The sequence below is a fragment of the Mirounga leonina genome, unplaced genomic scaffold (genome assembly GCF_011800145.1).
Source record: "Mirounga leonina isolate KUSES-001 unplaced genomic scaffold, KU_Mleo_1.0 Mir_125, whole genome shotgun sequence".
Lineage (NCBI taxonomy): Eukaryota > Metazoa > Chordata > Mammalia > Carnivora > Phocidae > Mirounga > Mirounga leonina.
Window position 1 is genome coordinate 30382177 of NW_023270305.1, and position 15388 is coordinate 30397564.

Genomic DNA, 15388 nt, shown 5'->3' on the forward strand with positions numbered 1-15388 from the left:
ACAGTCTTCCCAGTCACACAGTCACACACTGGCTTCCAGCTTTATGGAGCTCAAACCAACAGCATCTGACAACAGAGACAAAGTACAACGAGACCCACCTGCCTAAGTCCTTCCTCATTCAGTGGTTGATGGTCAAGCTTGGAGATTCCCAAAGACTGATGCTCAGCTGGACCTCATGTTCCTTGTTCTTTCAACCCATACAAAGTCTTATTTCTCGGTGCTCTGAAGCGACTCAGGTAGCTTGCTGGTCAGTTTTATTCTCCAGGCCCCAGTACACTTTGTTTATCTACAGGAGATAGAAATGCGTCCTTTGAATTAGGAATTTGTGTCCTTTCTCCATTTCTGATAGCATATTTATGAAGGGCCCACCACAATATGACCATATCAAAAATAACTATATGTATCTCCAATGACTCTTTTTAAAATAATGTCACATTCTGAAGTACTGGGGACTAAAAGTTAACATAATTTTGGTGGGACATAATTCAACCAATAATACTGTATAGAAACAATCCTTAGTGCATTTGAAAATAGTCCTACAAAACTAGCTTTACAATTTATAGAGTCTCTTTCTTTCTTTCTTTCTTTCTTTCTTTCTTTCTTTCTTTCTTTCTTTCTTTCTCTTTCTTTCTTTCTCTTTCTTTCTCTTTCTTTTCTTTTCTTTCTTTCTTTCTTTCTTCTTTCTTTTCTTTTCTTTCTTTCTTTTCTTTCTTCTTTCTTCTTTCTTTTCTTCTTTCTTCTTTCTTTTCTTTTCTTTCTTTCTTCCTTCTTTTCTTTCTTTCTTTCTTCTTTTCTTTTCTTTCTTTCTTCTTTCTTTTCTTTTCTTTTCTTTCTTTCTTTCTTTCTTTCTTTCTTTCTTTCTTTCTTTCTTTCTTTCTTTCTTTCTTTCTTTCACTACTTAATTTTCTGACAACTTTCATTGGTGTATTTAATTAGGAGGGTTGGAATTGCCAGGACACAGATTGCTACCTGCTAATAGAAATACCTATTTGTACAGGTGCCATTAAAAGCCAGAAGGGAGACCTAGAGTCACTCTCCCTACAATCGTAAGGAAGGACCAGGCCAAGAAAACCAAAAACCTAAACTAACGTAGCAGAATGAAGGGGTGAAGTGTACTGTCACTAGTGAGATGTAGGACATATGCATACCACATCCACCTGACACCACAGCTTCTCTCAGTGACCAGGATTCTTGAGCCAGAGTTCAGGGTCGAAAGCTCAACAAAATTCTTGTCTAATTAAGTTTTCAGCATTATTTGAAAATGTTATTCTTAAGGATTTCCCAGAAGACATTCAGGCCAAGCAGTCTTGAAGAATCTTACATATTACACTGTCCTTGTTAATATGTGTTCTTGGCCAATTAAATCTGACTTTGGGGTTAACTCAACATATAATCAGATGGCAAAATCTATTTTTTCATTTGCTCCCGAATTTGACTTGTAAGAGAAAAGCAATTTGACATGAGTACCATTTTTCAGGAGCTGTTCAATTCCACATGACCTCATTAGGCTGACACGAGAAGTAAAATCAGGTTATTTCACTATTTGATAAAGGCTGGTGAGGTAGGCCAACACCCCAGAGCAGCTCTGACCCAGCACCCTATTCCATAGTGACTGTATTAAAACAAAAGCTCAGGAATTTGTCAGTGATGGGTCCCAATGTCTGAACCTATCTGGGACCCCAGAGTAAGGGTTGGAAACCTTATAGATCAGGCCCTATGGAGACTGGCCTGGCTTCTGCTGGAACCAATTCAAGTAAGTGGAAGAGTGTGAGCAACATGGCACTCACCTTCCAGAGATGGACCCAGGACACACATGTGTGATCCACTCTCTGATGCTTGCTCAGAGTGAAGGAACAATAAGCACTGGGGGCTTGCTGGGATGCACACTTGCACAGTGGGATTGCTCTTCCCACTGCGGCACGTAGTATGGCCTTGACTTTACTGGTTTTCTCTCAAACACAAAGGTCTCAAAGACCTTTTATTTCAATCTGCTCACAGGTAGGCCCCTCCCACCTCCTCCCTGCCCCTTCCATACTGCAGCACCCAGCAGGGGATTTGCATAGTGTCCCCTAGGGAGGACATTCCCTTGCAAGTCTGAGATAAAAGGCCAGCTTGAATCTTGCTTTGACTTACCAGGACCCCTCAGTTCAGCTTCTGAAAATGAGGTTCCCTGCTCAGCTCCTTGGGCTGCTAATGCTTTGGTTCCCTGGTAAGGACAGAGGGGGGTGAGGAAGAGGTTGTGGTGGGGAGGGTGAGCCGTGGGGGCTCCGCTGCTCTCCGGGTGTATTCCGTGTGCATTGTAGAGGGTGTGTGACTTGTCCTCCAGGGTGGGGCGGGTGATGTGTACATTTGGGAGAGTGAGGAAGATTCCAGAAGGAACAAGGACCTGTGCTCTAGTGAGGACTGTGACAGAGAAGGTGGGGATGGGGTGCGCAATGTTCAGAGGCTTCTCTCTACTTCACGGATCTCTGGTTCATTATTGAATGTGCATTTTTGGATGTTTGGGAAATCTCAAATAATGAGAGTAAAAAGCAGTATTTTAGTTAAATAACCAAATGGAAACAATGAAAATAGCTGAATATATTTGTAATGATCATGGCACTTCTCTCTCCTTGCCTAGGATCCAGTGGGGAAATCGTGATGACACAGACCCCCCTGTCCCTGCCCGTCACCCCTGGAGAGTCCGTCTCCATCTCCTGCAGGGCCAGTCAGAGCCTCCTACACAGTAATGGAAACACCTATTTGAATTGGTTCTGGCAGAAGCCAGGCCAGTCTCCACAGCTCCTGATCTACTTGGTTTCCAACCGTTTCACTGGGGTCCCAGACAGGTTCAGTGGCAGCGGGTCAGGGACGGGTTTCACCCTGAGAATCAGCAGGGTGGAGGCTGACGATGTGGGAGTGTATTACTGCGGGCAAAATCTACAGTCTCCTCACACAGTGGTTCAGGCCCGCACACAAACCTCCCTGCCTGGAGCGTCCAGCTGCCTGAGTGAGGAGCTTCTCTGGGGAATCACAGGAGAGTCTCTGAGTCTGTGTAAGAGGAAGGAGTTGGAGGACCCGGGGGCGCAGCTTGCAGCTGGGCATCAGGCTCCACATGGTAAGGCCCCGACAGCTGCCCGGCCTGGCATGGCAGAAGCAGCAGGGGAATTTAGGGGCTCCTGTCATGTCAGGTGAAAGGAAGAGCAAACGAGTCTTCCTCCACCTAATTCTCCTGTGCCTGGGTTTCTCAAGTAAATGTAGTCACTCTGGTAACCAGACAAGTGACATAGATCTGTGGTAGAAAAGTGAATACCTATTGGAATGAACAGTGTGGGCTATATCTTCCACAGAATCAAATTTGCTAAGATTCCACAGAATCAAATTTACCTTTTTCTACTTCTCTACTACTTCACTATCCTCTCCATTAACATGTTCAAGAGAGTGATCTACACTCTCTTGAGTGTAGGGTATGGGTGAGAGTATGGGTGAGAAAAATCAGTAAAAAATTTTAAATCTGATAGGGCACCTGGGTGGCTCAGATGGTTAAGTGTCTGCCTTCGGCTCAGGTCATGATCCCAGGGTCCTGGGATCGAGTCCCACACTGGGCTCCCTGCTCAGCAGGGAGCCTGCTTCTCCCTCTGCTTCTCTCTCTCTCTCAATCTCTCATGAATAAATAAATAAAATCTTTAAAAAAATTTTTTTAAATCTGATAAATCAAAAGAAACATTTACAAATTTTTAGTTATTATAAGATTCCAATGTAAAGTGTCTTTGATTTCCCTCAAATACATTTTCCTGAGTGACAAGGGGGTTCCTGAAATTTCAAAAGTGGTTTTGAAAGTAAACAGCTAAGTAATGATAGAGACAAAAGTTATCTTTGTATATCACAGGAAAATCCTAAATACATGAGGTTTTTCTTTTTCTCCAAAATGGTAAGGATGTTAAGTATATAGAACCCAAACACTGCTTTAGTTGTGATGAATTTAGTGCTTTATTATTGTAAAAATAGGTTTTGAACAATAAGTAAATGCATTATTTTCACAGGATGTGGTCATTAACTGAAAATGACCCTGAATAGGATATTCTTTTGAAAATGTATAGAAAATTTATATATTGACTAGATTCCATTCAAAAGAATGTTTTAGAGTGACGACCTAGAAATTGGTCATGCATAATGTCATCACACATATGATACAAGTAAGAGTGATTGAATTCGCAAAACACCCAAACTTGTTTGTAGATAACAAAATAAAGTGTATTACAGATGATTGCCTATTTTAAGGTAATGAACACAAGTACAGTTAAATCTAATACGTCAATTCCAGTAGCTTTGATAGTGTGTGGGGAAAAATGTATATAGAAATCCAGCAGACTGGAGCCCACAAATCATGGAACTTATAACACTTAATTACTTTAGAATATTGATAAATGCATGATCATGATGGAAAGAGATTATGGAAGCACTGGGAGGAAATGCAATGAGAGCTGGAAGACCAGCAGGACCATAGTCAGCCCACATGATTGACACACCTTGTGATCTGGAATTTCGACTTTGATGTCAGGAGAGAAAGCCGAAGTCCCTCAGTGTGTTGAACTAGGTAGAGGAATCTTACATGATGCTCGTATCCCAAATGGCTGCACTCAAACAAAATAGTAAAAAATAAATGATCTCATAAAACTGAAAGGAGATACCACGGAGAGTCAGAGGACAATCTAATTGGCTGTTACACAGAAATCTCAAAATACAGTTGATTGAGTATGACAAGATTTCTCTGTCTCTAAGGTAACAGTCCAGAGGTGGGCAGGCTCCCTTGGTAAGGGAAGTGGTTCTGTTGCATTAGGTCACTGTTTTTCCCCAGCTGGTCACTTTTGTGTAGAGACCTCACTCCTAGTTTCAGCAGTTGGTTTCAAATCCTATTTATTTATTTTTTTACAGATTTCTTCTGTTTTTAAGTAATGTCCACACCCACTGTGGGACTTAAACTACAACTCTGAGATCAAGAGTCATAAACTCCACTGACTGAGCCTGAAAGTGCCCCCAAACCTATTCATTCTTGCACTCACGGTCACTATATCAAAGTACAAAGCACATCTGAAGGAGAGTCTCTGAAGTCTACAGGATTTCATACCCAAGCAGACTCTTTTGTGTGATGTCATATATGGTAGGATTAATGGATGCCATAGTCATGAGTCCATTGTTACACGATCTTCATGACAAAATAGATTTCTTGTCACAACCAATACTCTCATGGGTAAACCAAAAGTTCTGTGAACTCTTGGATGGTGACAGCAGCTGAGCCTCACTGGGTCAGGAAGGCTTACTCTATCTGGAGCACAACTAGTCCCAGGAGTGATGCATCACACCCTCTCCAGGGGAACCAATGAGATGTACAAAAGTAGGAAAAAGTGGTTGGTGGTATTAGTCCCTGCTGGTAGCAGCTCAGATACCCAGAGGTGACAATAATTAGCTCTTCCCTATTGAAGATGGTGGTGGTGGACTCATGCCATTGGGCATATACATAGACTCCATGTAAGTCACCATGGCTGCATCACTCATGAACATAGTGAGCAAATAACGTGGAACTTGAGATAAGGACTGAGGACAGCTCATCTGCTCAGAGGTATAAGCTTGTTTGTTTGGTGTCTTACCTGTGGTGGATGCTCTGTTCAAGTTTGACAAAACACTGAGTTCCACTGACATAATGTCCACTTCCTTCTGTACATCCACAGTCCTTTTTCCAGGTCTCATAATCAGTGACCTTGCAATTTTCTCCTCCCAGGCCCTTGATTAATCAGACATCTAGGAATCCTTGTCAGTCCTTATCTCAGTCCAGTTGTGCATTTGTAGGAGTTAGAGTCATAAAGACAGGAAACTGTAGTAAGTGATGTCCCAAGCATGTTAGTCATGCTGTGCCCATGGATAGAGAAACCCAAACACTTGGAAGAGTTCAAGAATTCTACTCTCTTCACATCTATACTTCTCTCTCTCTTTTTTTAATCCTAAATACCAAAGCAGCCTCAGGTCCTCCTTGACTTTACTCATCTCCAGGGATCCTTAATACAGAAGTGTGGTCAAGAAAAGTCAGGTACAACGTACAGAGTGGAGATCCCATGGGTCTCCTCAGCCCCAATGTGTATTTGCAGGTTTCCCTCCTTCTCAGGTGTTTTTGAGGGGAGGTTCTGACTCATCCCACTGAGTTATCATCAGAGTGTGCATTTGAGGATTTAAAAAGAACACCTTTCATAGTATCCAAAATCTATAAAGAACTTATCAAACTCAACACCCAAAGAACAAATAATCCAATCAAGAAATGGGCGGAAGACATGAACAGACATTTTTCCAAAGAAGACATCCAAATGGCCAACAGACACATGAAAAAGTGCTCAACATCGCTTGGCATCAGGGAAATCCAAATCAAAACCTCAATGAGATATCACCTCACACCAGTCAGAACGTCTAAAATTAACAGGTCAGGAAACGACAGATGTTGGCGGGGATGCGGAGAAAGGGGAACCCTCCTACACTGTTGGTGGGAATGCAAGCTGGTGCAGCCACTCTGCAAAACAGTATGGAGGTTCCTCAAAAAGTTGAAAATAGAGCTACCCTATGACCCAGCAATTGCGCTACTGGGTATTTACCCCAAAGATACAAATGTAGTGATCCAAATTGGTATGTGCACCCCAATGTTTATAGCAGCAATGTCCACAATAGCCAAACTATGGAAAGAGCCTAGATGTCCATCAACAGATGAATGGATAAAGAAGATGTGGTATATATATACAATGGAATATTATGCAGCCATAAAAAAACACAAACGAAATCTTGCCATTTGCAATGACGTGGATGGAACTAAAGGGTATTATGCTAAGCGAAATAAATCAACCAGAGAAAGACATGTATCATATGATCTCACTGATATGAGGAATTCTTAATCTCAGGAAATAAACTGAGGGTTGCTGTAGTGGTGGGGGGTGGGAGGGATGGGGTGGCTGGCTGGGTGATAGACAGTGGAGAGGGTATGTGCTATGTTGAGCACTGTGAATTGTGTAAGACTGATGAATCACAGACCTGTACCTCTGAAACAAATAATACATTATATGTTAAAAAAAAAAAAGATAGTAGGAAGGGAAAAATGAAGGGCGGGAAGTCGGAGGGGGAGAAGAACCATGACAGACTATGGACTCTGAGACACAAACTGAGGGTTCTAGAGTGGAGGCGGGTGGGAGGATGGGTTAGCCTGGTGACAGGTATTAAAGAGGGCACGTATTGAATGGAGCACTGGGTGTTATACGCAAACAATGAATCATGGAACACTACATCAAAAACTAATGATGTACTGTATGGTGATTAACATAACATAATAAAATAAAATTTAAAAAAAAGAATGCTGGAAACATCAGAAGTAAAAAAAACTATCTCATTAATGATTTTTTCCTATTGATATGTTAAAATGATAATATTTTGTATGTGTTGGTTTAAATAAATACTGAAATTTAAAAAAAAAAAAGAACACCTTTCAGGCAGTTAGTGCTGAATTTCTTCAAGGGGAAGCAGGATGGTGTTCTGGACGCCTAACACGGAGGAGGCCAGACGGAGTCCTGAGAGGCAGTGCACTTGGAAAGCAAGAACTTGACCCTCACACCTAGAGTCACAGCCTTGGAGCCTGAGGGTTGGGACCTCTTAACAAAGAGCCACAGGCACCTGAGTTGGTTCTCATCGGGATGCCTGATTTTATCATGGCCACCCCTGCCTGGCATGCAGGTGGGCACCCATCTTCAGTGATGCCTCCTCCAAAACCCCCCAAAATCAAGGGCTTTCAGGTCCCTCACTGCACCTGACACTGGGAGAAGCAGACTTCATCCTGGGATGTGTGGGATAGAGCCGGCTGGTGAGACACCCTAGTCCCCATTAGAAGGCAGGTGGGCACTGGAAATAGGAAAGAAGCTTCTTCTCATTGTACTGACAGCCTGTAAACTTGAGGCCCCCCACTTACTGACAGACGTTCTCTGCAGATGTGGAAGTCCTACATCTGGAGTGAGTCTAGGTAGGCCAACAAGTAACATACCACAGAGAGCTGGCTCCTTCCTTACCCTCCAGTAGGAGGGCCATTGTGCATCTGATCCTTGTCAGGGATAGAAAGGTCCCTCCTCAACAGTTCTGATTTTTACGTAGGGTGCCAGTCCCCTTCTCAGGTCAGAAGCCCCATAGCCCCGTGGGAATACAGGAATCCCTCCCTGGGAGCCTCTTGCTCTCATGTTCCGCTCTCCCATCTTGTCTCCAACACCCCCAGAGCAGGTCTCCTAAAGTCAGGAGCTTTGTTAGGAAGAGATCCTCGGAATGTGTCATCTAATTATGCGCTGAATCCTCTTTTTTTCCCCCCACAGTTCTGTGATGTCAGGACCTATCTCTGTCCTTCTGGGGCAGACACAAGTTGTTATACTGCTGTCCTCAGTGGGATCGTCAAGGAAAACTATTCATTTTCTCCTTTTTTGCATAGTTGACATACAATGTGACACACTTTTCAAGTGTACAACATAGTCACTCAACAGTTCTACACATTGTTCAATGCTCACCACCATAAGTGTAGTCCCCGTGTGCCAACGTTATTACTGACTATACTCCCTACGTTGTACTTTTCATTTCTGTGACTTTTCATTTCATAAGTGAAACCTTGTACCTCGTGCCCCCCTTTACCTATTTCACCCATCCCCTCACCCCTCTCCCCTCTGGCAACCATTAGTGTGTTCTCTGTAGGTATGAGTGTGCTTCTTCTCATTGTACTGACATTGTACTGCCTGATTTTATCAGGCTCATTTGTTTTGTTTTCTAGATTCTACATGAAGTGAATCCTGTAGTATTTGGCTCTCTCTGCCTGACTTATTTCACTTAGCAGAATGCTCTCTAGCTGTGTGTGTGTATATATATATATATATATACTACATCTTCTTCATCCATTCCTCTATGGTTGAACACTTGGGTTCCTTGCATATCTTGGCTATTGTAGATAATGCTGCAATATACACAGGGCCGCATGTATCTTTTGAATTAGTGTTTTTGTGTTCTTTGTGTAAATACCCAGTAGTGGGAATTACTGGATCCTATGGTCCTTCTATGTTTAGGTTGTTGAAGAACCTCCATATTGTTTCCACAGTGGCTGCACCAATTTTCATGTCTACCAACAGTGCACGGGGGTCACTTTTCAACACTTGGTATTTCTTGTCTTTTTGATACTAGCCATCCCGACGGGTGTGAGATGGTATCTCATCATGGTTTTGATTTGTATTTCCCTGATGATGAGTGATGTGGAGCATCTTTCCTGTGTCTGTTGGGATCTCTATGGAGAAATGTCTGTTCATGTCTTCCAAAAAAACAAAAACAAAAACAAAAATGGCATATAATTTTAAGTTTTCTAATTCTTCCAGACTCCGTTCTTTATTTTTAAAATCCAGGTTTGGAATTCAAAAAACTGCTTTGGGGGGCACCTGGGTGGCTCAGTCGTTAAGCGTCTGCCTTAGGCTCAGGTCATGATCCCAGGGTCCTGGGATCGAGTCCCACATCGGGCTCCCTGCTCAGCGGGAAGCCTGCTTCTCCCTCTCCCACTCCCCCTGCTTGTGTTCCTGTTCTAGCTGTCTCTCTCTGTCATATAAATAAATTAAAAAAAAAATCCAAAAAACTGCTTTGGTTTCAACATGCTGTGACTGAGACTGTTGGAAGATTTTGGCTCTAGGCAAATTCTGCACCCAAGCCAGCTCATCAGACACCCCAGTGCCACAAGGAGATGTATCTTCTCCAGTATCCAATCTGTGAACCTGGAAATGAGCCCTGCTAGCGGGTTACATTTTCGCCTCTTTCAAATGATGCTCTAAGGATAAATGAGAGCAGCATCCAGTGGATAACAGTGTGGGCTCTGGAGCTGGAATGCCTGAGTATAAACTCTGACTCCGACCTCTAGTGTGAGCTGGCTGTACGACCTCAGACAACTTTGTCAATTTTCTCATCCATAAAGGAGGACATTAATCATCCTATATCATAGGATTGCTCTGAAGAGTAGTTACTACAATATCTACAAGTGCATTTGGCACAGAATGCATCTACAACAAATGTTCAAAAATGAAATTGTTTTCCTTCTTTCAGAGTGAAACTCAGGGAACAGAGAGACTCTAGACAGGCAGTCAGCCACTCTCCCAAAGGCCTTTGGTCAGGTGTGTGGTAATCTCCTATAAACAATAAAATGGAAAATCTTCCTGCAAAAGAGCTGAAAGTGGTTTCATTGAATTGTCTGAGTTATATTTCACAAACTGTAAGGTCCACCATTGCAGGTTGAAAGGAGCACTCATTCAGTTTTAGACCAAACACTGGAAGACCTTCTGGACTAGCTGGAGTACTGGGAGAGCACTGGGGATGGGGACCAGCTGAGAGGTGAAGGGACACATACAAAGGACACCCACAAAGCCCTAAACATGGCAGGTTCATCACCTTTGTGGAACTTGGGAGCAAAGCAGCAAAGAAAGGGGCTACTCTCAGCCTTCAGACTCTATTCAGTGCAGATTTAGGACAAGAGGTTGCAATTTCTGCATATATTGACAAACACCTGCTTAAAATTGCCAGATGTGATCAGTGTAGACATAGAAGAGGGTGTCCCCTCCGTCCAGGATCATCTGGCAGTCACCACCCTGCCCCGCTAAGATCACTGAAAGGAGTGAAGCTGAGATCCACTCAGAACTGAGAACTTGAAGTCCAGTTTTCCTGTGCAGCCATCACCCTGTGCTCGCAATACTTCCCAGGGGCGGGCGCCTGGGTGGCTCAGTCGGTTGGGTGACTGCCTTCGGCTCAGGTCATGATCCTGGAGTCCCGGGATCGAGTCCCGCATCGGGCTCCCTGCTCAGCGGGGAGTGTGCTTCTCCCTCTGACCCTCCTCCCTCTCGTGCTCTCTGTCTCTCATTCTCTCTCGCAAATAAATAAATAAAATCTTAAAAAAAAAAAAAAATTCCCAGGGGAGTGGGGGAGCCAGTGGGAGCCTCTGGAGCCAGCCGCAGACAGCACCCTGAGAGAGCGAAATAAAATGCGGTGTACGCACAGACAAACCGAATCGCTCTGGACCCCGATTCTGATGACTGTACAGTCACTCCTTTGCTAACGTGTTGAGCAGCAAAATCTTGGGTGGCCTCTGTAGTCTTTGGATCCCAGACATGATGGGGAAATCACAATTCTGGAAGAGTTGACACCTAACTTAAAGCTATGCATCACTACCTCGTGTTGCCACACTCTGCCACAGAACCTGGAAAGCAATTTTCATTTGTTACAGGCATCAGAAATAAGACATGTTTGAAAATGTGCAAGAAAGAAGTTCACTTTATCCTAGAAACAACATTGTCAAAGAACAGGTTAGGACACTATTCTGACAATCTCACTTGAAGACTATGTAACCATATCTCTATTGCACTTATTTGAATAACAAGATGATTTTCCAAGTTTTTTATTTCTGATCTCATCAAAAGCGTTGTGTCTTTTGATGATTGTGCAAGGTAAAAATGAGGAGAGGGTGCAGACGTCGTGTGTATAAAGGAGGATGGCAGAGAAGAGCCGATCAGACTTACTGGATACGGTGAGTCTGACTTGGGCTTTGGGGAAAAAATACTCTCCCAGGGGCCCCACCACTGCCCATGACGCAGTGGATGTGCCCTGAGGCTCTGAGGGTGGCAGTGAGGTCAGGACAGAGCAGGCATGTGCTCTTGGTGCCAAGGAGAACAGGCAGCCATTCGTTCAGGGATTAGCATTGCCTGAGCTGAGGTGAAGAGAGTCAGCATGGAACCATCTGTGAGCCGCCTCAGCCAGGCTGTCCCAGACACTGGTTATCTAAAGAGGATATACAGATGCCTGGGATGGACCATCCAACTGGGATGGTCAGTTGGCCAGGCCAAGTTTGGGGGTGAATAACATGGGGTCCCCTTCACACTCTGAGGTTTCCCTCATGTCACGGAAGATCAATCTTGGAAAAGAAAAAAGTCACAAGGTGGTGATTTTTCATTTGGTCTTGAGAGATGTCCCTTCTGCCCGATTTTCCATCCTGACTGCAGCTATTGGTATAAATCTAACCAAAGCCACAGTTTCATCAGTCATCCTGTTGGTCACTGAGAGACTGCGTGCACAGTTCTGAAGTGTTGGGAACTCAGACTACACCAATTCTCTCTCTGACACCAACAGGGAAAAACCTCAGGGTGTCTCCCTCCATGTGGCCACAAGAGGGCGCAGAGGTACCACGGGAATCCCAGGATGACTGGGTGTGTCTGGCCATAATGGTCCAGAGCCCAGACTGATTTTAGATATTATTATGACTACTTGTTACCACTTAGGATTACATCTCAGAGCTTCCCCTTTTCATCTAGGGATAATTTCACACCTCCTCCTGCTGCCCAATCTTTCCCTCAGACTCCATGGCCACAGGGAAAATAGCATGTAGGGAGGACCCCCAAAATGACATACTTGATTTGGCTGGAAACAAGTTCTCTCCATCAGATACTGTCTGGTGAATTCTGATAGGGCATCAATCCTGACATGAGATTGGTGTCTCAATCTCCCTAGTTGGGAGTAGCTCAGTGAATTATGTAACTGAATTTTTTATCTTTTATTTCTCCAGCATGTTAAGTGGTACAAAATCCTATTAATTTATCCGAATAATTGACACAATAACAGCCATGCATTGGTGGATGTTTTAATAAGTCACATTTTCCCTAAGTCCCATATTTTCATCAATCCTATTCCTCTTTTCCTTTCTCCAGGCTGTTAACATCCACGTTGTAATTAACCATCATAGAAACATTTGTCATCTAAGGCTGAACATAATTTATTTTTTCAATATTCCCTATTGGGTTGCAAGCTACAAATATAACTACATTTGAAAAACAACCTCAAACACAGGTAATCTCAGACAGAAATAGACTATTAATAAATAGAATTAATAAAATGATAAATAGAATTAATAAAAATAAATATTAATAAATTCAGCATGACCAAATAAGGAGAATGTTTAAAGTAGTTCCTCTGATTATGTTTGCCCAGGACTTCTTTACAAAAAGGGTATCAGTAGTCATAGTCAGTTATTGTTCCATGGAATCAGAAATGTTGGCATACGGGGCGCCTGGGTGGCTCAGTTGGTTAAGCGACTGCCTTCGGCTCAGGTCATGATCCCGGAGTCCTGGGATCGAGTCCCGCATCGGGCTCCCTGCTCGGCGGGGAGTCTGCTTCTCCCTCTAACCCTACCCCCTCTTGCACGCTCTCTCTCACTCTCTCTCTCTCAAATAAAAAAAAAAAAAAAAAAGAAATGTTGGCATATATAACTCCTGGTATGATGCACTGAGGATATATTCCTTCTGCAATATTCTTGCCAAAACTGAAAATCTTATTCCAATCAACAGAAAACATCAAACAAGTCTGATTAGCAGGACAAACTTCAAAATAACAGTCCAGTACACAGCAAAAGTTTCAAGGTCATGAAAGATACACGAAACTGAGATAATCATCACAGATTGGAGGAACGAAAGGAGACATGGCAATGCATGCAATGTAGATTCTTGGATTTTATCCTAGGACACAATAGGGCTTTAGCAGAAAAATTAGGGAATCCAAATATGGATTATTAATTAGTTAATAGCATTTTATCAATATAAATTTCCTGGCTAAGCTGTAAGTTCCTGTAATTTTCCTGTAAGCTGTAATTTCCTGTAAGCTGTTCACATTAGGGAAAGCTGGAAAAAGAATGTATGGAGATGATCTTAATAGCTTTGAAACTCTAGTAATTCTAAAATGATTTCAAAATAGTTTGAAATATGTAATCAGAAGGATTTAAAATAAGAAAGAATATGAGTTCATACAGTAGTGCTGTGGCTATTCAGGGTCAACCTTTCTAAAATAGAAGTGTTAAATGTGCCTGGAAAAAAGCTAAAGATGTAGAAATCTAGCAGAGGCATTTAATTATGCCCTTCTCCCACTCCCAGGCAGAATGGATTGTATCTCTTAGTTTTGCTCCAGGCGAAGGCAATCTTTTATGTCACTTTGCTCACATAAGAGATCATACCCCTCTCCTGCTGGCTCTTTCCATGTGGCTGCCCAGACAGGGGATTTGCATATTGTGCCCTAGGGAGGACCTTCCTTTGCCAGTCTGAGATAAAAGATCAACTCTCAACCTGTCTTTACCTACTAGGACTCATCGCTTTAACTTGTCAAAATGAAGTTCCCTGCTCAGCTTCTGGGGCTCCTCATGCTCTGGTTTCCAGGTAAGTAAGGACAGAGTGCCCCAAGAGGAAGGAAAATGGGAGGAGAGGATGAACTCTGAGGGCACCAGAGTTTCCCACATAAATTTTGTTTCCATGTGAGATGGATGTCTTTCTACTGGGCTGGGGCATGTGACTTTTAGATCGGTGAGAGAGGACGAGTCCTGAAGGAAAGGGACCTGTATGTGTTCTGGTGACTACTGTGGCCCCGAAGACGGAGAGGGCTTATGTGGCCTCAGGAGATCCTGTTATCTCTTGCCAATCTCTGGTTGTTTTTTGAGATTGGAAAGTTTTGAGTTCTGAATCAAAATCCCTTCAAAAGCATTTTAGTCTGAAATAAAGAGCCAAGGGAAATTATGGGAATTTCCCACAATGTTTGCACTTAAACTTGCACTTCTCTCTTCTTACTTTAGGATCCAGTGGGGATGTCGTAATGACACAGACCCCACTGTCCCTGCCCGTCACCCTTGGAGAACCGCCCTCCATCTCCTGCAGGGCCAGTCAGAGCCTCCTACACAGTAATGGATACAATTATTTGCATTGGTACCTGCAAAAGCCAGGCCAGTCTCCACAGCTTCTGATCTATGCGGCTTCTCACCGTTTCACTGGGGTCCCAGACAAGTTCAGTGGCAGTGGGTCAGGGACAGATTTCACCCTGAGGATCAGCAGGGTGGAGGCTGACGATGTTGGAGTTTATTACTGCCAGCAAAGTATACATGCTCCTTGCACAGTGGTTTAGCCCTGAACACAAACCTCCCTGCTAGTCATGGCTCAGCTGCCCACATGTGTTTTTTGGGGAGCAGGCACAGCAGATTCTCTCAGTCAGTGTAAGAAAACATTGGAGACCCCAGGGTACTAGGTTGAGGCTGCAGGCTCTGGACCACAAGGGCCTCGGCTGCACCCCAGCACCATCCTTTATGGCTCTGTTGTAAGCCGAAACAGCCTTGACATGACATGCCTGTCAGGGAGAATGGGTGAGTTCTGAGCCACCAGCCAGGACAGAAGGAAGACCTGAATGAAAGTCCCTCTGATCCTCCCCGCCTTGTGTACGGTTGGAAGTCAAACTCAGCGGGAAAGCCAGACAAGTGAGACCATTCCTGGAAATGCAAGTGGAATTCGGTTGGTGTTTGACAGTTTTT

General features: G+C 43.6%; 1 gene segment (V, D, J or C); it reads left to right on the plus strand.

Annotated features, from left to right (window-relative positions):
* Positions 1 to 14203: 14203 nt before the first annotated feature.
* LOC118007528 lies at positions 14204 to 14988 on the plus strand. The segment is given in 2 exon segments: positions 14204 to 14252; positions 14663 to 14988. Coding segments are annotated over 2 exon segments (375 nt in total).
* Positions 14989 to 15388: the final 400 nt, after the last annotated feature.